This window comes from Falco peregrinus, chromosome 2, assembly GCF_023634155.1.
Source record: "Falco peregrinus isolate bFalPer1 chromosome 2, bFalPer1.pri, whole genome shotgun sequence".
In the NCBI taxonomy this organism is placed as follows: Eukaryota; Metazoa; Chordata; class Aves; order Falconiformes; family Falconidae; genus Falco; species Falco peregrinus.
The window spans coordinates 24,170,479-24,194,945 of record NC_073722.1 but is presented as its reverse complement, the minus strand read 5'-3'; the positions used below and the strand labels follow the sequence as shown (position 1 = coordinate 24,194,945).

Here is a 24,467-nt window from a genome sequence, read left to right as displayed (position 1 = left end):
GCCCCAGCGTGGTCCCCGCAGCCTGCTGACCGGGAGAGGGGAGAATCTGTCCGAGAATCCCGGGGGGTGGCGGTGGCAGTGCCGCTGGCGGGGAGCCCGATCCCCCTGGCTGCTGGCGGTGGAGCTGCCGGTGCGTGGCACCATGCAGCGGGCATCTTTAGAAGGATTTCTGGAAAACAAGCAGAAACCCAGCTTCCTTCAGCAAGATGATGAGGGGAAAACTTGTAGGGAACACAGAGTGCCTCTTGACCGAATTAAGCTTCATAGGGATCAGATTATACCCGTCATTCAGTACAGTTCAGCTTCCGCTAACACAGTTAAGCCATCCTGAGAAATAAATTGATGTACCCATTTCTCTAAAAGGCTCCGCAGTCGCGGCCCGGTGCAATGCCAGCAGGAGGGAAAGATACCTGCAACAGGAGCTTTCCCAGCGCTGGACCCTGTGCTAATTGCTTTCCGTTGCGGCCTTCATATTGCACAAAAGGAAGGAAAGGCTTTGCCATACAGGGCTCCCGTTCCGTAACTGTGATCGAGCTGCCAGCAGCGCTAGCGTTTCCAAAGTCTTGAGGCATCCTCTTGCCCTTCCAAAGCAGGAGGCTGGCAGCTTGCCATCATCAGCCTGATCCAAATAATGCCCTCCCTAGGAAAGAGCAAGTAGACCATCAGGTGGATTTCCTGCTTAGAGGGACTGAAGCATTTTCCTTTACAATCACTGTTTCCCGTAATTGTAATTGCAATAACAGTATTTTGTTCCTATGTGCCTTTTTTTTTTCTTTTTTTTTTTCTCTTCTTTTTGTTATGAAAGGTTATGAGGTCACATTTCGCAGTGGCCTGGAAAACTAGAATTTTCATGGTTCCACCCATGCGGTAAAAGAAAACAACAACATTGTTCTGGCAGCTTGTTTTCATTTAGATTCCCACTCCAAAGTGGTTTTCTTAGCTCTGTTTCATCATCATCCCTCCAAAAAAGCAAGCAACAGGGTAAATAACTAGAGTCTGGTTTTGAAGGCTAATTAAAGTACAGAATTCTCCCCCCGGAAAAAATCTTCCATGGGAATTCTCTCTCTGAAACCATAAACCTTCCCTCACACCGTAAAATACTGGCCTTTGGTGGGGACCAAAGTGACAAGTTTTACAAGCAGATGCCTCCTCCTGCAGCACATTGAATGTATGTTCCATGGCTGCTGAAGCAGTGGAATGGAGCCTTTTTTCTTGTCTCATCTAAAGTAGTTTAACTGCTCTGTGACTTCTGTTTTTTAGTAAGAATATCCTGATGCATGCACTCCAGTGTAAGTAAGAAGCCGACCAAGCCCACTGTCTCTAAATCAGAGATAAATACAGAAGAATAAAAATAGACAACAATCCTCTAGTTATGAAAAGCCATTTAAACCATAACCACTTTTCACAACTATGAAGCAATTTTTATTAACGATGTTAGAGAACATGCTGTTTTATCTGAGCACTGAAACCCTGGGAAATCAAAAGAAAGGCAGGAATATTTAAGGAATTCCAGCAATCAGATATCTTAATCAGGAGATTTTTTTTTTTCCTCAAGGCTAAATTTGGTTTGCTACTGCAACAGATAAAGGATTCTTGTAGCCCACGGGACCACTGAAATTCTTTTAGCTGAACCCTGGCTTGAGTATTTATAGATAAAGCAATGATTTCTGCAGAATTTTGGGTTTGCTTCCTTCAGTCTATTCGTTTATTTTATCACAAAAATCTACCTTTGCGACACACAGAACCACATCATTTCTCCATACAGATTTTCTAGAGTCTCAGTGTGAATTATTTTCTTTTTTGGCAAATTATTTTACCTTTGGAAATCAAGAAACTGCTTAGTAGCAATGATGCATTTAAAACATTCCTGTGAAGACTCCACCTCTGAAGTGCAGCATGGGAATGCAGTGGGTGCACTGCTGGCTCAAGGCACAATACTGTGTCATAACTGCAAATCCCTGAAGCAAGCAGAGGCGTATCTTCCTATTCCAAAATCACGATATTACAAGGGGGAAAAGCAGATAAGGCCCACGTTCAGTAAAACATGTAAATATGCTTACCCAAAGAAGACCTCACATCCTCATTTTCCTTTCTTACCCCCTCCCATTAATCTTCCCTCTCCCCACTCTTTTCACTTTTTTACTATTTAATTTGCTATTCCCAAGAATCTCTGCCACTTAGAATGACAGCATTTACAGAAGTCCATGACAGTTACTCTGTTTACATGCTACGCCATTGTCTTATCTCCATTGTGAACTCTTGGCACAGTTTTTTTTCCTTTTCCTGTTCTGGTCCCATCACAACTGGGATCTCAGCTGTGGTGGCCACCTTGCACTAACATTATAAATATGGTGAAAATAATAGGCAAATCCTACTCGGTAAAACATACCAGGTGCCAGCTCCCACACTGTGGCCTCACTGACAATTGCTTAGTGATAAAACAAAAGGCAAACTGATACCTGGGACAGACTGCCCCTTCCCCGTTGGACGCCATTCCTCACGCTCGCTGGTAGATGCAACAGGCCTACAGGCATGATGTCGGGAGCTGTAGGAGAGAAGCTCATCAAAATGGATGCATGTTGCCAGCAGGATCCCTTTGGAAATGTAAAGTTGCAGAGGGTGTGGAGGGCAGGTAAATCAGAGAGCATCATGTTGTTAGGGTCTGGAGAAACCCAGCTGCAGAACGCACCAAGAAAGCAGTCATGGAGTCTGCCACAGAAAGTGCTGTCTCTTGTTCTATCCCCGTCACCCACATATATACCTGGGCTACCCTCGATTTCGCAGTGCCTTGTGATGAAATGGGCAAGCTTCGTGCTCCCAGGGAGATAGTTCAGGGCCTCTCCTGATCCTTTCCATGTGATAAAATGTTTTGAGAACCCTTTTTAAAAATTCAAACCATGAATGAAATAGTCCTGTCCCATGCGCTGGGAAAATCTTTAAAAAATACAAAAAGTCATTATTTACTGGGTTGTCCACATGGCTTCTTCAGCCTAACACCAGTGACTTGGCTCCTTGGGGTCTATGTAAGGAAGGAAAAGGCTTGTCAACGAAGGGATTAGGAAATCATACAGCACAGTATCAGCCAAAGCAGAACAGATCCCAGAAAACCTTAATCCTACTCCTGTGATTTAGTAACTGTTAGACATTTCTTTAGTGAATGTCTTATGCTGGCCACAACAGAGGGGTGGAAACAGCAGGTAAGAGGGGCAGGATATTTTTTGTTGTCTCTGTGTGTGCATCCGCGTCTCTTCATGGATCTCTGGCCCTCGCCACCCAAGATAGGAATCATGCTTGTCCTTACTTCAGACTTCAGTGCTATAATCATCTGTCACTGTTGACAGACCTGCTTACACCAGGTCTAACTGGATCCAAATCTTGCACTGCTTCCTTCAGGAGCTGTGACTTGAAGGCATACAGAGACATGAAACAGCTTTACCAGAACCAAGTGTAGTTTCATCTCAACAGTGAGAATGCAATTGTAACTAGAAAAGTGTTTTACTTGACAAATACTCTACCAATTTCTGCCTTATCTAAAATTTTGGTAGACTTGTCCACTCACCTCCTTCTGCCACATGACTTTTGCAGTCTGCTTTCATCTATGTATCTGTGGTGTTCGGTTTACTTCCATCTCCATCACCATGTTTCTGAATCCTAGCTGTATTTTCCTCTGGAATATACAGTAGAAGAAATTTGGAGGTAAATATTACAGACTGGCATCTTGTAGTTATCAAGAATAGTGCTTTTATGAAGGTGGGGCATCCCTCTCTTTTGCATACTGTCAGGAATTTAACCCCTGGTTGCCATTTAACTCAGCCCAACTCATCAACAGAACATTAAACATATTACAGGTGACTTGCAGGTCCTTAACACTTCAAGTTTCCTGATGGCTCACCGCAAAGAGCCTCTGCTGGCTGGATGTTCCACAGCATGGGCCGAGGAGGATGGCAGAAGCAGCTTTACATGCAGTATGCTGCCAGTCTTAGAGGAGGTGGCTCTTGGGAAACACCCAAGTGCATCAGTAACATACAAAGAAAGGTTTTCAGAGACTTTGCTCTTCTGCCTGCCACACGCAGCTAATAAACATACTTGTCATCAATGAATTTACACATACTAGTTTCTAGTACTGTATGCATAATAGACCGATAACCTAATTATGAGATACTGATTTCAGCTGAGAGTTGAGACATTTCTGAAAGGTTTTTAAGTGGGGAGTGATCAAATTTCACTGTACTCATGCTTCAATTTATTCTTCCCACACAGCATAAATTAACTGCTGGCAGGTAAGTAGTTCACTATAGGGCAGAGCTACCCTGCGACTATGAGGTTCAACAGCAACCTCAGCAAGGTCTGTGAACATAGCTGCTGTTTGTGTAACAGCAGCCTTTGCTCTTGGCTTAGCTGCATAGGGATGCACATGAAGTAAGTGCATCAGACAGGCCAGGCTGGGATTTGCATTTAGAACACTGTTTGACTTCAAGATTTGGGACAATGACTTTTTAGGAGATGAGAGATTTGTCTGCAGCACTGGGGCTTGCTTCTGAGGAAATAAATACTTTCAACTGTTACGAAAACAGCAGCAAAAATGTTCTTCCTTCTTGATCCTGCTTGACTCTCATGTTTTTGACACTCCAGCTAAATAACCAGTCCTCATGAACTGTAAGCCACACATACATACACATACCTCTACAAGCATGTCATAATTGTGATATTGATCATGTAGTACATTTTAAAAACACACATTCCTCATAATCTGAGCTATACCAAAATTAAGTGTGGCAATTCACACCCATCAGCTGCTTCTGGTTTGGTTTGCTGCTTCCCTGAATCATCAGCTGCTTCTGTATACACAGCCTCATGACTCAGAGGTGGCAAAGTGTGCCACCCGCGTAGGAGGATAGAGGGTTGCTTCAGGCCACATTTCCTTACTGTTCTTTTCACCCAGATTTCTCTCCTCACTCAACTCTGCTCTCTTCCAAACTTCACCTTAAACCAAATCAGCCCCCGTCCTCTTCTCCTGACCGCATCGACCACTGACCCACACTATGTCCCCCTTACTCAGTTGCACGTCTGGTTCTCACCACTGCCACAGAGCGATGTTAGAGCCCTTGCTGCTGAGCTAGGGCACTAGGAAGCTGGATGTGGCCAGGGAAGCATGCTAGGGGATGGGGGAAATACCTTGTGGGGTGGCTGCATAAGACAGGCTGTGACTTGCACTAAGCTGTGAAACAGAGATCTTGCTAGGAAACGAAGGAGAGAAAGCTGCAGGGCATGCACTGGGATGTATGGGAGACTGGCAAGTGGCATTGTCTGGATAACCTAAACAGCCTAAGAAGTTTGCTGAGGACCTGGCTTGCAGTGCCAAACCCATCTAATCAGTAAATCTCCTATGGTCGAAGTTTTACTACCTTAAATCAAGTTAAAGCTGCATATTCCTCCAATGCAGACTGCAGCAGGCAAGAACACTATCTTTTCAAGGGCTTGATCTTATACCCTTGCGCATTAAGTCTTACTCTCCACCAGCTTTCTTCTCCAAGGACACTTCAGGTCATGGAAGGACCATGATGGCTTAGACAGCTAGAGCCCAGGGAGACTGACAGAAATTCTCCAAGCCCTCAGTATTCTATACAGCCCTGAAACAACTCCAGGACCAGCCAGGTTTTCTTGTTCTGTTGCTGATGAGTGCTGCAAACAGCACTGGACTACCCCCTCTGCATGCCAAGGGACAAGCACGAGTGCAGGAGCACCCAGCGAGGAATCGAGAGTACACAACTGAGATACGCCCATGCTGGTCACAGCAGCAGAGCAAAGGAAAAAAACCCTGGCTGTGCTAACACAGAAGAGGCTAGCCATACATAATTCAGCTCAGTTTTCTTATCTGCAACAGCAGTGAAGGCAGTAAATTACCTGGCAGGGCTCCTGGTAAACTGGGCAAGCATGGGGACAGGCAAGAGGAGCATGTGGGGCACATGTCCCAAGGACACAGCAGAAAAAGCAGAGAGCACCTGGGGATAAGTTGCATGACCAAGAGATTCTTTTGGCCCTGCAGGCACTTCTGGACACAGTCTCTTAGCTCATTGTCTGTGGCCCAAAGGGGCTTTCACCCATCCTGCTACAGAGTAGATCCCACCTGGCTCAACAAAAGGCACAGAAAACATTGGCTAAACCCAGCTGCAAGCTCAGGTCAAAGCAGGAAGCCAGGAAGAATTTCACAAAGGAGACGGACCACCACCTAAGCCACCACCCTGAATTATTTCACTCTCATTTGAAAGACAGCATCTTTCCAGAGGTAAAGACAATATAGCTGTTGCTATTCTTCCTTGAAGTGAGCATCCATCCAGCACCTGAAATGCAAAACCAGTCCAGGATTGTGTTCCCTCTTGCCTTACACACTCCCTGCACCTCATGAGTACTTACAATCAGGAAGCTAACAAAGCCTGAATCACCATAAAAATATATCTCTGATCTTGTTGTAGGGAAAGCTATAAGGAGTTGGCAGGTTTCTGAAACACCTTGCTAATATGGTCAGATGAGGCATGTGGGTCAGTTACTGAACCGGCCTCACACTTTCTCATCAATATAAGACACTGGAGAGCAGAGCCTTTACTGTCCAGCCTTGAAAACATCTTGTAATAACCCTGAACATGCCAGAAATAGTAAAGAATCTCTCATTCAAACAGAATAAATGGTGATCATATACTTTTTCCTAGATTATGACTCATATGCCTCATAAAAAATTGAGGATTACAGCCTACAACTGTCAGTGGGACTTCAAGGCGCAGATCCCACAGCAGTGGATGAAACTCTGGCCCCTGATCCACACCCTCTGATTTGACAGGAGCTTTGTACATAAAGAGTGCCGAAGTGCAAAGCAAATCACAAGTCAGTTTATTCTGTAGTGCTGCCAAGTGCATGTTTCCTTCAGCATTTGCTGGCATGGGGGGAGGGGACAGAGGGAGAGACCTGTTATGTTTATTTGCCTCATTTGGGATTTAGTCTGAGTGAGTACAGTTTCAACAACCTGTAGCTAGTTTTTAGTGAACTGTACTACAGAGGGCACATGTAAAATTAGCAAACCGATGGCACACGTTTCCCTGACCTGTGTCAGGACATCGAATTTCACATGAATGTGACTCTGACATTACAAAGATGAAGGATGCTCCACTGGAATATGCTAGGAGAGACTCTGGGGAAGCATAGCCAAGATGTTGCTACATCCATGCTCAGCACTCCACACCATTCTTTTGAAGTCAAAGACAAACTTTCTACATACTCCCAAGGTGTATACTACATACGCCAAGGTGACTCAGTACTTTTGAAAATCCCACTGCAATGCTGCAGGAGTCTTGTTTTTTTCTTTTGTTAGCCTATGCTCAATTTCTTATTGATCTGAAAGAATTCAAGAGTAGATTCTGGAGCTTAAAATGTATGCTGCTGCATTAAAACGTAGATGCTCACTAATTCTACATATTTTATTGAGGAAAAGTGGAGATCTTGCATACTAAGTAAGTGATTTTTACAGTCTCTGTTAACTGCAGTTGACTGTGCCTGTACAGTTGAGCAAGACCACAGACTTAAAACCAGTGTCTGATTTATTTTGAACCAGTCTTATGTCACAGATTGGTATCTCCCCTTGTTCCTGAAATAAACATAGGTATTGAGGGCTGCAATTGGATGATTCTGCTAGCCCGCATTACATTATTATTTATTCGGGTGATCAACTAACTAATTAAAATTCTGAAATGCAGGTATCTTTTAGCAGGCAGTATCAGCGGAGCGAGCGCAGCACAGCTGAGCTCTCTGGAGTCTTCCCACGCACAAATCCTGCAGTCTCAGTCCTTAAGTGCCCCATACTTACTGGCACAGATGAGGAAAGAGACCAAAATGGCTCACATCGGGAGTCTCTTCCTGATTCCCAATGTCTATTGCACTTAAATGCACACTTGGTAGGCCCAGAAGTAAGGTCAGAATGCATCATTCTTACTCCGTAGCCTTACTCCCGACTAGTCAGTGGCAGCTGTTCGTAAACAAATGCTTTATATGTCAGCCTTGATACAAATAGCTTGTGTCTACCAGCTTATACAAAGAGGCTGTGTGTGTGACAGCCCTCAGCTCCTGTCCCAGGGCAGAGCAACACTAGCTAAAGGCACGACAGGCACTGGCTTCCCGGGAAATATGCCAGACAGTGGAGGTTTTAACTGACTGGTGCAGGAGAAGGATGGAGGAAACGATATTCAAGGAGCCCAGACTGGGGAGTTAAAGAAACAAGGGGGCCTAATCCTGGCAGGAAGCCTATGGCATCTCCTTTCTTTAGATCTGTGCACATGCACGATCTGGACAAACCGTTCCCTTCAGTGGATGTAGTCCACCTCCAAGCCCCACCTGAGGAGATGCAGAGACATGCTGCAGAAGGTCAGTGGCTCAGAATCGCTGCCCCTCAGTCTGCCTGCTGAATGCAAAGCTTTGGCACTACGACGTGATGAGCATCTGTGTTTAGTGGGATTTTATTCGGGTACAGTAAACAAAGTTCACCAACTGTCTGGTGGGGCAGGTCACCAGCCTCCCTCTGGGAGTACAACTGCTCACAGCTGTTGAGGGCAATGCTACCTTCAACTATTTGCACCATTTTTTTCAACACAAAAGTGACAACACTAAGAAAAAAACATTGTTGGGGAAAGGGAGGGTGAATGCTGCCTGAGAACGACCCAGCACCCTTTTGCTATTTCTAGGCCTGTGCACCTTGCAGAATCTAGCTCATCTGTCCCTGTTCCTTGTCAGACACAGTGCACCAGCCCCAGCACAATGTTGTACTTCGTTGTGCCTGTCAGCCTCAATTTTGAGTATTTAATATCTTGTGGCCAAAAGCAGTGCTGGTCCCTGGGATGGGAAGCATTAAGCTAGACCTTCAGTGCAGTCTGCGATACCTTGTATAGGTTAGCTGTATCCCTTGACACCACAGTAATGGCAAAGCAGGGAATACTTTGGGGAAGAAAAAAAAAATTACACACCTGCTTGGTTCTAGCTTGTGATCTGGGTCTCAGGATGGAGTCACTCATGTCTTGCCTTTTCCTCCTACATGACTGGGTGGGAAAGGACTTCATGCTTTCTCCTGTCATCAGACCAAAGCAGCACATGACTAAGTGACCAACAACATCCTCCTCCAAACATTCTTAACTCAGGAAAGAGGAACTTGTGGGAACAGTTTCAGAATAGGGCATGCAGATTTGGTATCAGCAAAACTGTATTTCAAGGCACATGAAAGATTCCTGTGGCTGCCTCATTTATATCCCTGGCTTCTTATTTCTGGGAGGAGAAATATGTAACATCAATGAAGATACCCCCCTGCAACTCTGTGATACCAGACCTGTTATCAAACCTGTTTGGGTTGTGATGATAAACACTCTACAACCACAGCTTATAGACCATTTGGGAGAATCCTTTTGCAAGAGAGTTGTAAAGAGTCCCCATATGGTAAGCAGCCAGGAAACAGAAAAAAAGGCAAATTCAGGGAATTGAGAGCTTCATTTTGAATTTGCCCCTGTGATTTATGCAACGACCTAATCACTTTCAGCTTTCAGGAAAGCATCATCTAAACAAAGGGAGCATGAACACCCATATTCAGAAATTCTGCAAGGGTTTGGCCTAAGTCATCTGCTGAAGATTAGGAGTATCTTGTCCTCCTGAGAATGAAATACTTGCACTCAGTGATACATGAAGAAATGTGAAAGAATAGACAGCCAGGCTGGGCGTGAGAAAAGTGCTTGTCAAAATAAAGCAAGCTCACTTAGGGGCCTCTGTGACTTAGTGCTGTTTTACTCCTCTACAGGTCATTGGCTCATGTGATACTTCATTTCGATAAACTTCAGACACAGGTCAGCAAAATGTTTACTCAGAAATGCAGATTATTATGCCTGGCACTGAATCCAAAGGAATATTTAAGGTGGTGTAATAGCCATATTTCTATGAGCCTGGTGATGACACCAGAGACATGGCGCTAAAGCCCCCTTCAAGTGTGACAAAAAGCTTCATTTCACAGTAAATAAACATCACAGCTAGGCTAAGAGAATACATGTGGGATGATCCAGCTGAAAGAAGACATTTGCCTGTAAAGCTTGCCAACACAGGTAATACGCTGTAAGAGAGTGCAAAATGATACCACACTGTACACCAACTCCCTGCTGAGTGTCCTCTCAGAAGGTGTTCTTTCCACGAGGTACAAACGCGGTTCAGGTACTTTCTCAGAATCAACTGTTTTCTGTCTCCAGCTTAGAAGATCATACCTGCCAGCTACAAACACAGATGTCCTTTTTTTTTTTTTTTATCACAAAACTCAAGCCTGTGTCTGTTTTTTCAGCGCTCTTTAGACTTTGGACTTTGATAACTTCTGTGTTAAAAGTTATATGAAAATAAGTATTTGGCTGTCTTTTTTCTATAAGCCTGACAACGTACAGAATCTACATGGAAGTCGAAGCATAATGTCTCTAGGATGTTAGACAGCCACAAGAGTCTATCAGCATGAATTTGCTGGAACATTTTATTTATGACTCTGTTTCTAAAGGCTACTGGGTACTACACTGGGTACCACAACTTCAGTGAACCTGAGATGAGCTTGAGACACTTACCATTTCACAGAAATTAGCCAAATATATTATACTGTGTTTTATGCTTTGGGGTCTCTGCTGCTCCCCATCACTGGCAAAGTAACATACTATAACAGAATGATGCCTTCTTATTGTTTTAGTCTATTCCTGTATGGTTGACCCTGCCACTCTGTTGCACATAGAACTTCCACTGAAGAACAAAGACATTTTTGGAGCATATCTCATTATGTCTCTAAAGAGCATAGAGATTAAAATACTGTGCACATGGAAATACTTAATTGAGCAAGATCTATAGATCTGCAACTTTAACCTCTTTCTACTGGGCTCCAAGGAGAGATTTTCACTGGTTTCTTTTCCTCTGCCTTGCAGTGTCTTGTATTTTCTCCCTCCTCCTTCAAATCCTTAGAAGGTATTTGATTCTCACCTGGGAGGAGGTAAAAAGCATCAGGCACCAATCATGAAATAGCATATGAAGTGTAACTGTACCAGCTAGGGAAAAGGAGAATGGAGAAAAACAAAACAGAGAGCATGACTTGTGGAGACAGTGACTGATAAACTTTTTCAAGCTGGCAAATAATGGCTCATGGAAAACAAATCTACAAGGGAAAGAGATTTAGGGAAAGCTGTCATTCCTTGATATTACTGGCACAGTACTCAAGTTCAGAGAAAGCACAGGAAATGCAGTAAGATACTGGCCTGGGCAAGCAATAAGTTCTACCTCAAACCCAAGAAGGAATTCCAAATCAGATTACTATGGGTAAGTAGGAAAGAATGGCATTAGACCTGTTAGATATTTTGAGTCAGCTAAGTGAGGATGAAATGCATTATAATAAGGAAATATAGTAGACCAAAGTCAGAATGACAAGCTGTTTCCTTCAAAATCCTTGAAAAACTGGTGTATTTCCAAAGATTCTGCTCAATTTGCAGATGAACCCCAGTTAGAAAACACTACAAAGATGTTAAAGGACTTCAAATGGATTCAAAGTGATCCCAACATATTGGACAAAACCTGGAAAATAAGGGAGTGTGAAAACAGGGCCAAATAACTTCTCCCAAGCAGAACTTCTCAGCTGAAATTTCTGAATGAGGAACAAATGGCTAGGTAGGAGTTCAGCAAGGGAAAGATATAGGGATTTTGGTACATTGTAAATGTCAGCAACATCCTGGTTGTGCAAAAACCCGAAGCATCCTATCACGAAAACAAAGATGAACATGAGAATAACCTCAGCCTGGGTAAGACCACCTCTGGGGGTGATGTCTGTGTCCAGGTTTGGTTGCTGTTCTTTAAGAAGGATATAAACAAATTCCAAGGAAAACAGGGAGAGCTACAGGAATGATAATACACCTATGATCAATGTGCCAAGATGGAGCAAACTGAGTTTCTAATACAGCTAAGAGATAACTGAGAACATGCATGAGAAGCTCCAACTAAGTACAAGGGTGATAAAAAAAACTGGAAATACTTTGCTTCCCATGTTTCTTTGGGACAGAGTAAGTGAGTTCAGGGGGAGTGGACAGATTTAGATTAAAAACTAGCAATGATTTTGTAACAGAAAGGACAGTTAAACAGCGAAATACATCATCCTGAAGGCTCTGGTTTATCCCTCTTTCAGGATTAGCTTACATACCCATTGGCAAGTTGATGTCTTACAGCAGAAGGGTAAAACAGACCAGCACTTCTTGATGGTTAAGATAAAAAGATTTTTTGAAAAGAGTCCATGGACCTCTTGTATTTTACAATTATTTTGGTGGCTATGAGGAATAAAGCCCTTAAGATATATCTAAGCTTTACTGTCTTACAATATTTGAATTTTGCTAATAGCAATATAAACATTCAAATTTGTAACTGGCAGTAGTTGGGAACCTGTGCCTGTTGACAGGCAGAAACATATCTGCCATCCATGTGGGTGTTGGGGGAGAGCAGGTTAAAAAAAAAACATTCATGGATGACGTCCAGGCCACCAGCAGCCTACAGATGCCCTGGACTCCTGATGTCCCTTTCAGCCTATTGCCTTTGATTCTTTGGACACAAGGAAAGGCTCTGATGGCACCTGGCTTTCCTTCACCATGACTGTAAGCGCTACAGGCACACATTCACTGATAGCTGATTCACTATGAGAAACAGCTTTTCCCTCCTCTTCACTGGCTGCCTTCCAGATTTGAGTGGCTGATAATGTAAAGTAGGTCTGGATCTGGGGTACCCTCATTACTAACCACTCTGAAGGGCAGTTCTGAGGAGGCACTCCCACAAGGTCTAATCTGCCTGCTTCTCTTCTCTCCCTACATTCCTCAGTGTCTTAGTGCAGAAAGCAACTTCTTGGTCAGCAATCTAGGACAGAAGGTATGGAAAACATTGCTTTTCAAAGGCTAGGAGAAATTGAGAGGAACCACGTCTTCGCTGTCTGGAAACGAAGGGCTTTTACTGTCAGACATGCTCCTCGTGCCACCTGCAGGCTACTGTGAAATGGTGCACAGAAAAGAGCATCCAGTGTTCATAGTCGACGATACTCGCAACTAATATGGGAAAAAGATGGTACAGAAAGACAGTCAGGGTTACAGTTTCTTCCCGGAGTGTGAGATCCAAAGCATATGATTACTTTGCCCTTCCCATTTTTCTGCCTGGGTGGGTGGGGACCCAACGCAGAAAGTGTCAAGCCAAGAAAATCTCCATGGCAGCAGAGTCTTGAATTTTAGATTTTAACCTGGCTTCTAGGCAAAGCTACTTTAGATTGAGCTTTGTGAGCTATGGTTAAGATATCTATGAGATGATGTTGTTGCTTTTCCCATCTCCTTTTAGCTCTGTCTTTGGGCACATCTTCTCACTGGGGACAGAAGAAATGAACAAAATACCTTCCGTAGTTGTTTCCGCAGCTCCATCTGTGTATCCCCTACTTGCCTTCCTTCACTCTAACGCGCTTCCTCTTTCACTGAAGAGGTATATTCCCAAGCAAATCTGACCATTTCCACTTAAACTGCCTACGCTTTTTGGCTGTAAAGAAAAAACAAATCACTAGCAAATGGCTGGGTTAGAAAACTTAACAAGAATAGTAGACAGGACATAAGTCTTCTGTATAATATTCTTCACACTGAAAGAATCAGCATGATTATACCTTATGGCCACTGCAAGTGGTAACTACCAAAGCACACCTATGCAGCACTAGTACTTGGTATCTGCTCTATCAGTAGGAAATATGAATAAGGGAGTTACTATTCTATACTTTTAGGAATCGTGCCAGCCTGAAGTTGTTAAGGGTAGATATGGTGCTTGGTACCTTGACCCTAAAACATGGAAAAAGCAAAATGTGGGTGAACCTATAACAGATCTGAAAGAAACAGACAATGGTGTTCACAGTTTTATGACACCACCTGTTAAGAAGGTACTGTGAGCACTGTGTACCACTGACACGGAGCCCAGTGGAGTTAATGACTACAGGGCATGTAGGTTATGGGAACATGCCTGTGCACCACTTGCAGCGAGAATAAGAGGCATAATATCTCTTACTATTCACCCGACTGGTGACAATGACTGCTTGGGTTTTCACTCTGTGGCAGTGAGCATCCATGGTGTAAGGCTTGGCACTGAGAAAACACTAACAGCTCCTATTATCAGAAAGCTGCTATCTGCTTCCAACCTCACCTGTGACCTGTTGTCCTTCCCCTCGTCAACAGAGTTTCATAAAAGCACCACTGGGTTTTTTACATATGCTGCCCTTATGCTCAGGAAGAGCTCTCTGCAAACCCCTATAAAGCTTCCCCTGCCAAACTCATTCTTGAGTTGTCTGTGGAATTTCCAGAGGCTCCGACAGTATTGCCACAGGGAATACCAGGGCTCCTTAATTTGTATTTCTTCTGTACTTGTTCATGTTTCCATTTTGTTCTATTATAAAAGTAAAACTGGAAGAAGCACTGTGCACACACAAGGCTTGTTTAAGATCAGTACTCTCCACCATTCTTAATACAGCAGCTGTGGATCAGACACTGGCCAGGCTTAAAAGCGCTCCCTAAATAGCATCTCCTAGTGCCACCGCCAGAGCCAGAACAGTGGGATAAATTCACCACGGGTCTGGTCCACCACGGCATTTCTCACTCGCTTTTAAGCCACAGCTGAGATTCCCTGTCACCACACTAGATGGCACAGCTTACAGGATAAAATTCAGAAAGTTCATTTGAGACTGCATGTGGGCCAGGACTTCCTAGCAACAGCTATGGCTGTAGAGTTGTCTAATACAACTGTAATAGTAAATATCTGCCCTACTATTTTCGTTTTGAAATACAAAAAGGTGGCAGGTTTGAAGGTCCTGAACTTAGGCCAGTCAGCTGGCTAGTAATTCTGCAGTCACATGGAGCTTTTCAAAATATGGTCCAGCAACTTTACTGAATAAACAATGGTGCAATGAAGCCTCAGTATTCACAGAACACTAACTTCCATACTAATGCCACATCAGAAATGACTGCATGAACAAACTAAAATCTTGAATTAATTAGAAACAGAACTGTGTCCTGAGATTTTAAGAAACTATCTCCTTGCCCCTTTATTGCACTGTTGCTTTGTTTCCAATTAAAGCTTTAAAAAAATGCAAAATACATTTTGGAGCACTTCTGTTAATCTGCTTTGGAAATTCCCTTAGGAGGCAGAGGTCTCTGTGTTCTATGGGATGTGAGCATTTCAAGAATTCCTAGAGAGGAAGGGCTACCAAAACCCAGGGGTAAGTCACCATCTGCAATGATCTGTGTGTTTGCTTCAGAACAGGAACCACAGTCCTCAGCATGCTGTGAGCTCTTGGGCTGTGACTCTTCTCACTTCTCTTCTGTCCAGCATCCTTCCTTCTAACACTCAATAAGTGATCAGTGACTCAGGAATTTCAGCCTTAGTATTTGCCAAGAACCTTGTTTTAAAAAAAAGGAAACAGAAAATAAATTATAGACAACCTAAGAGGAGTTCCAAAGCACAGATTCGCTGCTACCTGGACAGGGTATCATTCTTACAGCCATGACTGAAGCACCTAAACCTAGTTATATCCAGCATAAATGCACATTACTTCTGAAAGGGAAAGGCCTGCCTTTCCTCTAGCCACCCGTTCTTGTTTTCTGTTGGCACAAGTATTTGTCTGGATGAAAAGAAACATTTTCTAAATTTCCTGTGTTAATTTTCAGCTGGATCAATTACCTAATCTGACCCACTTCAATGGGCACATAAAAGCAAAGACCTGCACAAAACAGGAGAACAGGAGAGCTGAAGGGTCAGATAACTCTTTTCTGCAACAGTGTGGACTTACGCTGGACTAAAGTGCAATTCAGCCAGGAGGTTTGCAAATTATGAAGCCTTTTCAGGTCCTGTCACCCACTGCAGCCACTGCAAACAAGCAATCATTGATAAAGCGGAATGCCTTGCTCACAAAAACCTCCCTCACCTCTGAACTGTGGCTGTTCCACAGCAGATTACAAGGATGGCCCTGGTCTAGGAGACCACACCACTCAAAGTACGTTCGCATCAGCGGATGCTTGGATGCTGATGGCACCTGGAAGCAACTGAGCAAAAATTGCACATGCCCTCTGGGGACTACGCAGGACTTGTGTGGGAATCCAGGATCTGGGTTACAGAACTGCCCTTCCCTGCCTGGCTGGGCAGCAAGCTGGTCTCTGGTGGCACCTAGGTCCTCTGCCTTTGCGACTGCCTCTTTCTGTAATCATTCAAATTCATTTCTAGTAACAGCAATTACTCTCTGAGCACTCAAAGCAATATGTGTGCTTCACTTTAGTTTCTTCCGTAGATACTGGCTAAAAAAAAAAAAGTCTGGCAACAGAAGAGACTTGTATGAGCATGGAAGATGAATAGAAGCAGAGGAGACCTTTGCTCTTTTCTTGCTCATTAAAGCAGCACACTGTCTTTCATCACATGCATTTTTCTGTCTTCAAAATAAACTGCTCCTTAAGTATTTCTTTAGTAGTCACTTCTAAGCTGTGTTAGTTTAGTGTCTCTTCCTTCCTAAGCTGTTTCATCAAATATATTGAAGAAAAGAAATACTGAGGTAAGCAGCTCCAAAGGCTACCTCTTCATCTGTGCTGAGGGCTGGCAGAAGGATGCTTTTTTAGTGTAATGATAAAATAATAAATGATTTTTGTCTGCTCTGTTTCAGGGAGACGACTAGGAATTTTAAATTGCAGTACACCACATAGTACCTAAAGAACAGTAGTATGTAGGTGCCCTAACTGATCATCCCAACTGAGCAAGGTGGTGTACAAATACAGACCATGGGACTGTCTCCATTTTAAAGGCTAGGAAAAAGGAATGTAAGTGAACTGTGAAAATGTCACCTACTGTGCAGAGTTTCAGTAGTTAGCACAACTCATTACAGTCAAGTGTGTGTTTTAAGTAGCAAGGCTAAGATGCACCTTCAAGTGGTGAAAAGTAAAAGAGAGTGCAGCCAAAACCACATTCACTGAGAAAGTGCCCAGGCAGGTCCTAGCTTCTCAGCTCTTTTTTATCCTTGTATCATCGAGCAGAAGATTGTTTAGCACATGCCTGAACACGTCCCACACATCAAAGTACCAAAATAGATACTTTTTACTTAAGCACAAGCTCAGCACTTCGTTGGAGGAGGGCTTCAGAGAAGGTGGCTTTGCTACTGTGGTAAGCAAAGAAAGCAAAAATATTTAGATCATTAATACAGTGTATTTGCACAGGTCTCCATATTCTGTATCAGCCAAGGAACTTCACCACAAACCCTGCACACTTGTGCTTCTATAAATTCCAATGACATTTACTGTCCTGTTAAGCTGAGGTAGCACTGCTCTAAATGACACTGAAAGATTAAGAAGTTCACACACTGGAAATAGATTTATTGGGACATCTACTTAGCCATTCTCTTTTCTAATGAGATAGCAGATGGAATCTCATCAGCGGGCTTTAGAAATCAAGTAATGACAATGCCTTTGTTCAGATAAAGAGAATGGATTTTAAAAAGGCAGCAGTCAAAAGTGAATGGAACTGCCTCCCCTAACGCCTTCTCTCTTCTTTGGTATTAATAGTCTACACTGATAAACATTTTCACAGTTTATCACTTCAAAATTAACAATTCAAAACAGAGAGTCTTGAGTTGTGTTTAGTAGATTTCTTGGGTTCCTAGTAAGATTTATCTGTTTTGAAATAAAATTTTACATCATCACTTCAAGAGGAAAACTAGGTAGGTAAAATGAAGGTAAATTAAAAAAACCCCATCAAATATCCTCTGCACTAATGGACTCTGAAGTGCTGGTAGGCCAAAAAAGCATCCTGAGCATAATATGGAAGACAGGAGAGCAGGACAAAGCTAAGAAATCCAGTTGTAGTCATTCGAGTATGGTGCAGAAGTTCCAAATTAGTCGTTAATTCACTTCTCAGGGATACCAGAGAAAGCCTGCATTTTCACGAGCTCAAACATCGAAAGCACAGGCGGATCAGACACCCTCCGTGCACCCTGTTAGAGCACACAGACCTGAGGCCACGGTACTGCTAGGGTTAAACTCCACAAGGTTCCGCAGCTGACAGCTCCAGTGCTTGCTTCCATACAAAACCGGGACAAACCTCAGGCACGCGGCCCCCGACCCTCGCGTGCAGCCCCCGCCGCTTGCGCGTTACCCCTGCGGTACGACACTGGCAGCACGGCTCCCCCGAGCAGAGTGCCGGGCTACGGGGCCAAAATGTGGGAAGATACGGGGCGGAGGGGGGGAAGGGAGAGATGGTAGAAAAGGGAGGGGGGGGAGAAAGCAAGCTTTCCAACTTTTGCCCCCCTGACTTCCTACTTTCTCCCTTCTGAGCCGCCTTTCCCCTGCCGCCCCCGCCCTCCCGGCGCCAAGGGCAGCCCCTCCCGCCGCGGGGCGGCTCCTCCCCGGGGCCCAGCCCGGCTATAAGCGGCGCCGGGGGCGGCCACCCCGCCGCCCGCGCTCGGCCATGGCCCGGGACCGCGGCCCGCCCGTGCTGCAGCCGCCCGCCGCCGCGCCGCGCCCCGCCGCCCTGCCCGCCGAGGGCCGCGCCTGGGGCTGGCTGGGAGCGGGGCTGTGGCCGGCGCTGCTGGTGGGGCTGCTGGCCGCCCTCGTCGCCTGGTTCTGGTACGGCGGCCGCGACGGGCGAGGCGAGGAGGGCGGCCGGGCGGCGGCCGGCGAGGGGCCCCGGGGGGCGAGGAGCCAGGCGGCGGCCGCAGGTACCGGGGCGGGGGCGCTGCTCGGGGCCGGCCGGGGGCTCGCGGCTGCGGGGCTGGGCAGGGCTGCGCCGCTCGACCCCCGCCTGGTTAACGCGGTGCCGTTCGCAGGGGAGCCGCCGGGGAGCGGGGAGCCGGAGCTGCGGGGCGCCGAGGCTGCTGCCCTGGCCTTGCCGCGGGGGCCAGGAGAGGATCCAGCGGCTGTAGCCGGGAAGGAGCATAACCACGTCCGCAGCAGCGAGCTTCTGGAGGTGGAGCGGCAGCTCCCGAAGCGGGGTGCCACCGACCCCAGGGAGCACCCGCCGGCTGGCACCCACGGCGGCCCGGCAGGCGAGCAGAGAGCCCAGGTGGGATCCGCAAGTGAAGGATGGTGCACGAACTCAGCCGGAGCCTCTGATGATGTTTGTAAGGATGCGAGTGAGGAGCGGCCGGGTCAGCCAGCTGAGAGCAGGGACCTGGACCAGGAAGAGTGGGAAGTTGTTTCCGAGCACCTGGCCTGGGGGGAGGCTGGCAAGAACAGCAGCGTGGAAGACTCTGACAGCAAGGAATGGGATCAAGGAGACTGCCCTGATGGGGACTTGAAAGCCAAGAGAGTTGCAGCCGTGCCCCCCATGTTCCAAAATATCCACGTGACTTTCCGTGTGCACTACTTCACACACTCTGATGCTCAGCTGATAGGTGTTACTGGTGACCATGAGTGTCTGGGCCAGTGGCACAGCTATGTTCCCCTCAAGTATGACAAGGATGGCTTCTGGTCTGAATCCATTAGTTTGCCAGTAGACACCAAAGTAGAGTGGAAATTTATCTTGGTGGAGAATGGGAAGGTCCGACGTTGGGAAGAATGTGGTAACAGGACCCTAGTGACTGAACATGAAGATCAAATGGTTCATCAGTGGTGGGGATACCATTAATGGGGGTTGGGAAGGTGCTTATCTAATGGCAAACCTGCATAGACTAATTACAGAGCCCCTAAACTTCAACCCTCCTTCAGTAGCAAGCCTCAAGTGCAGAGCTGTGTAAAATCCCCTATCAAACCTGGTAAAAATGCGAGCATCAGATCTCTGCCCCCCTCTTTAGGAAATCATTTAGCAACCTGAAAAATCAACTTCAAACACATTCTGAAGATGTGCAAGGTAGGCTACGAAGGCATGAGCAGCATTCCAAGCAGCTGCCTGTCCAGGTAAATCTGGACCCTGGACTTGAGTTTGTGTTGCTTTGAGTGGGGCTGTGGGATGCATCTTTGTACTAACTGCTTACGGCTTTTGAAGCATACTAGGAAGTGTGGTTACCTACACTGTAATAGTAACTTAAGTGTTTTAACTTATGTAATGTATTGAGCAACAATAAACATTTTCAGACTGACAGTCTGTTACAACTTGACCAGTGAACTGACTCATTTTAATAACTTTGATAGCAGTGAGTTACTTGACCTGAAATCTTAGTGCTAAAGAATTCCTGAAAAGTAGCTGGCACTCTTGGGAGTAACAAAGGTTTAACCCCAAAGGACTTAATTCTCTACTCCCTACTTTCCAGGAAGCACCTCTGCTCCAATGAAGGCTTGGCAGGTAAGTCCCTTTTAGTCAGATCATCCTGCTGAGAGTAAAGGTCAGAAAGGACTGTCTGGGCTTAATGAATTACTTTGTCAGGGTGGGAGCAAGCTTTTTTTAAAAAAAAACACACACAAAAAAACCAAAACAAAAAAACCCCCGAACAGCAACTGGACTGCTGTGATGGTTAGGGAGTAAGATTCTTTCTGAAAGAATTAGGTGGCATAGTCTGCCTACCTAGTAACAATACCCCACAGTATTGTTAGCAACTACTTGGCTTAAACTCTTACGTTGTTTGGTTTTGGGGTTTGTTTTTTTCCTGAAGACTAGGATTTTCAACACCAATTTTAAGTTGTGGCCTTCTACTATGCCAGATAAAGTAAAATACTTCCAGCTTCAACCAGTTGATATTTTTTTATATGACAGAAGCAGAAAGCTGCTCTGCTTGCCTGCTTTTTGTATTTCTGGTTACAAAGACCTGATGACACTTCAAGTTCCTCTTTCCATAATGAGGAGCCTGGCTCTAGCTTGCAACTATCACCTCCCTAGAGTGAATTTAGTCTGAAAAGCAGTTTTGTAGGAATTCTGGAAGTGCATAAATTACCACTTTGGTCTGGAACATTCACTTCAAAAGCGCATTGCTGATCTAATTAATTGTGCGAATTCCTTCCTGCTTTGCATGCTGCAGCAGTCTGAGTATGTGAAATAGAATGGATTTTGGTGATAGACTGGAAGATGAGTTTCAGAGGCTTACTTCCTGCATGTAATGGTTAATGGACATCCAGCTGGGGGGACAATATTAGAGCTGTTATGAAGAACCAGTGTCTGAATTGTTGTTATGGGGACTTCAGATCAGCTGCTTCATGAAACAAATCCTTGGGTGTGGGCTGGCATAGCCACAAAACAGCTAAAGAAAATTTTGTAGGGGTGTTGAAGGGAGAGTGAGGAGTGAGAGAGACTAAGGCATATGAACAACTGCATCGACAAGTTGGAGCTTTCTCTTTCTCATGTAAAACAAGCCAGCCCAGCTGTTGCTACATGACAAAGCAAATTGTTCTGTGGGTCAGTTATTCTGTAGATGCTAGCTTTGTTTTCTGGTTGTCTTGAGCAACCTGAAGATTCAGTTGAACACACTTCATTTCCTTCAAGACACCTTTTACAAAAAGAGAACAAGGTAGCAAATGTGGGTGGGAGCTAAACTCAAGACTGACTGTTAGCTTTTTGTTAACTGTGCTTCCAGGCTGAAAAGCACCCCTGTAACTACTTCCGTATGAGAAGTACTGCAGCTCTGGAAGGAATGTGGTATGATTTCTGGCAACTGACTCAAAAGGGAGGACAGAGCTGACAATTCAGCCTGTGATTGATGCTGCTTCAGTGGTCTTTCAACAGGTGCATATACACACACTAGTCCTCAACTCTCTCAACAGGAAACTCATAGGGTACTTGAGTTACTTGCTACATAAACTCAAAAGGAAAACAGGATATAGTCAGCATGCCCTGGGTTAAAAAATGAGTATTAACATGAAGCTCTTTTCATTTTAGGGGCTACTGCTTTACTGTAACAGGTATTTCTACTGTTTAATTATGACTATGCTCACTGTGTATAAACAGAAAGCTCTTAAGTTCTGACCTTGTGCACCACAACTGAGTACACAAAACCTTTGTGTGGGTTTCAGTCAGTAACTTACAGCTTTAACTGAACAGGTGAAATTGTGCTGGAACTCATGGCTTGGTACCTTAACTGCATTTCTTGCACTTAGCTTTTCTGTCAATAAATGTAAGTGAACAATATACCTAATATACAAAGGTACAGTTGAAATAGAAGTTGATCTTCAGAAATCACTGAAGTCAAAGCTAAACGTTATTTCAAGACATTTACAATTTTTTCCCATTGATGCAGGCTCTTCAAAGAACAAGCTACTGTCAACTTAAAAATCACTTGTCCAACAGCCACTGCCATTTGAGAGTATTTATATGCACTGGAGGCTTGTCTGAGAAGATTAACTGTGGTATTAGATTAAGAGATTTACTAGAAAGCCACTTAACCTACACTAGAATAGATTCTCTAATGGAATGATGAACATGTTTCAAACAGACTAGCCCTGAGAAGTCTCTCAAATTAAGAATTTTTTTTCATTAAACACCCTGTACTTTGATCCCACAGATAATGCATATAGTTCTCAGGATTGCATCATCTTGCTGGATGATCAAGCAAGGTTTATGCTAAGACCTGCATTGCACTTTTGCTGTAACCTCTTAAATTACAATGCCATTCACATCACTGCTTGCCCAGCAGGGCCTATGCTAAGTAAATTAAATGTTATTTGCATGGTGAAAGAACACACTAATCTGCTTGTCCAATCTAGAGTATTTTCTCCAAGTTTACAGAGGTGATTTCTCATTATTGAACAATCTATTCACTCAAGCATGAAGGCAGATTTAAACAACGTTGCCCTCCTGCATAAAAATGATTATGCTAGAATGGGCTGGTATCTATCTACTACTGTGTCCTGGCTGTGAGACCAGTGACGCTACATGTGAGAAACAAATGCTTGCTGACATTCCTATGTGGCTGTAACACCCTAGCAGCCAGCAGCTCAGGATACCTAAAAGCAAATAATAAACTGTCTCACTCACAGCATGGCAAAGCCAGAAAGACTGCAGCCAACAATCTACCTTTTAAGTTCACCTGCTCATACTGCTGACAACGAACTTCTGACAAATTAGACATTTTATTACTTTTAGGTGAAATGCAATCTACTCCTATTTGTGAAGTAGTTGGTATACAAATGCTAAACCTGTACCTGGATGGTAAACTGAGCAGACAGCCTGAGGCTGGAATGGGTCCTGGGCATACATCAGTTCAAAGTCACATACAAAAAATTGCATTGCAACTTGTTTACTTCCTATTCACTCTACAGGTGCCTTTGCAAAAACTGTGCCCATCCCACGTCTTCTTTGGGAGATAAACTTACTGTTTGGAGTGTCTCCACATGATCCATTAAAAAATATTAGATTCGTATTAGGTTTTCGCTCCAGGGGTCTGGTTGCCATCTGTGGTGTCCTGCTGTGGTCAAGATTTGCCTAACAGTCCTCCTATGTTATCCACCTGTATGACATGGAATAATAAAGTGCTATTTGTGCTGCACAGTTCAGGACATATACAGCTGCTCTAGGGCCCACAAGTCTATGACCCTTTTTTCACCTCCCCAGGCCAATTCTTTGCCTTCTGCTGGTGGCACGGAGGAAGCCCAGATCTGTTTCCAACTCCACCGAGTTCCAGCGCAAGGATGTCAATGCTGCCTTTCTGCTTGGCAGATCTGCCTTCTCTCTGGCTACCTGTACCTCTCCACCTGCTCCCTTCCATTCTCACAGAGCTGCAGTCTGAAACTCTTTTTGGCTTGGTTCCTTGCACACAGCTGAGGTCTGTTCTCATTGCACTTTTGCAGCCTGCTGGGCTACAGGGTGAATATGTGCTCTCATTCTCTACACCCCACCCTTTCCTACAAAAACTTTGGTAGATCCCTCAAATAAGTATAACAAGTCCAAACTGTGACACACAAGCCATCTAAAATGATACTTTCATTTTCAATACAACCAAAAGGGGAGATGCCTTTATTAACACCTTCACTAAGCTTGCAACACTGTTGCAAAAAATTGCAGAATCAGTGGAAAAAAATTATCTGAATTAAATCAAAATATGTTGACAAACAGAGGACAGTTTAGGAACAGCTCACTATTCTCTCCTTCCCACACAAGAAGGCCTCCAGAGATTTGACCTGCTCTTAATTTAGCTTTGTAGCTTTAAAGACAACAAAACCAGCTTGTACCTGCATGGCTTGTGCTCATGAAGCTACTTTTGCCGAGTGGTGGTTACGTATCATTTGGTTTAGGCAAAATCACAGGGTAAGCCCCTTGAATTCAAGCATGGCATTCCATGCTGCCACAAATCCAAGGCAGTAATTGTTTTTCAGAAAGCAGATGAGGAAAAACACAAATGCTTGCCCCTTGTTTTGTTAGTACTGTTTGCAGCAAGGACGCCCCTGCTACCAGCCCAGCAGTGACCAACTTCTCAGACAGGCTTGCTAAACTCTGAAGGGACAGAACTATTAATCTGCTCTTCATGAAGAGTCCCCAGACAAAAA

The 24,467-nt window shown here is 44.6% G+C and overlaps 2 protein-coding genes across 3 annotated transcripts in view; one reads left to right on the top strand and one right to left on the bottom strand.

Annotated features, from left to right (window-relative positions):
- Positions 1–2: 2 nt before the first annotated feature.
- The window catches only part of CCDC158 (coiled-coil domain containing 158), a 60,144-nt gene continuing 35,679 nt past the window's right edge, over positions 3–24,467 (bottom strand). Inside the window, exons 23-30 of one of the 2 annotated variants that reach the window (XR_003556934.2) lie at positions 23,298–23,431; positions 15,314–15,484; positions 13,449–13,587; positions 9,006–9,106; positions 3,560–3,667; positions 2,460–2,545; positions 1,818–1,983; positions 3–640 (exon numbers count right to left, since the gene is read on the bottom strand). The gene's annotated coding sequence lies outside the window, so the exon portion shown is untranslated. The remainder of the gene's footprint in view (positions 641–1,817; positions 1,984–2,459; positions 2,546–3,559; positions 3,668–9,005; positions 9,107–13,448; positions 13,588–15,313; positions 15,485–23,297; positions 23,432–24,467) is intronic. The other variant, XR_003556936.2, reaches the window with a different exon arrangement.
- On the top strand, positions 18,482–20,155 carry STBD1 (starch binding domain 1). Its single transcript, XM_055795549.1, has 2 exons — positions 18,482–18,778; positions 18,887–20,155. The coding sequence occupies exons 1-2, from the start codon at positions 18,529–18,531 to the stop codon at positions 19,684–19,686; spliced, it is 1,050 nt and encodes a 349-aa protein (XP_055651524.1). The 5' UTR covers positions 18,482–18,528; the 3' UTR covers positions 19,687–20,155.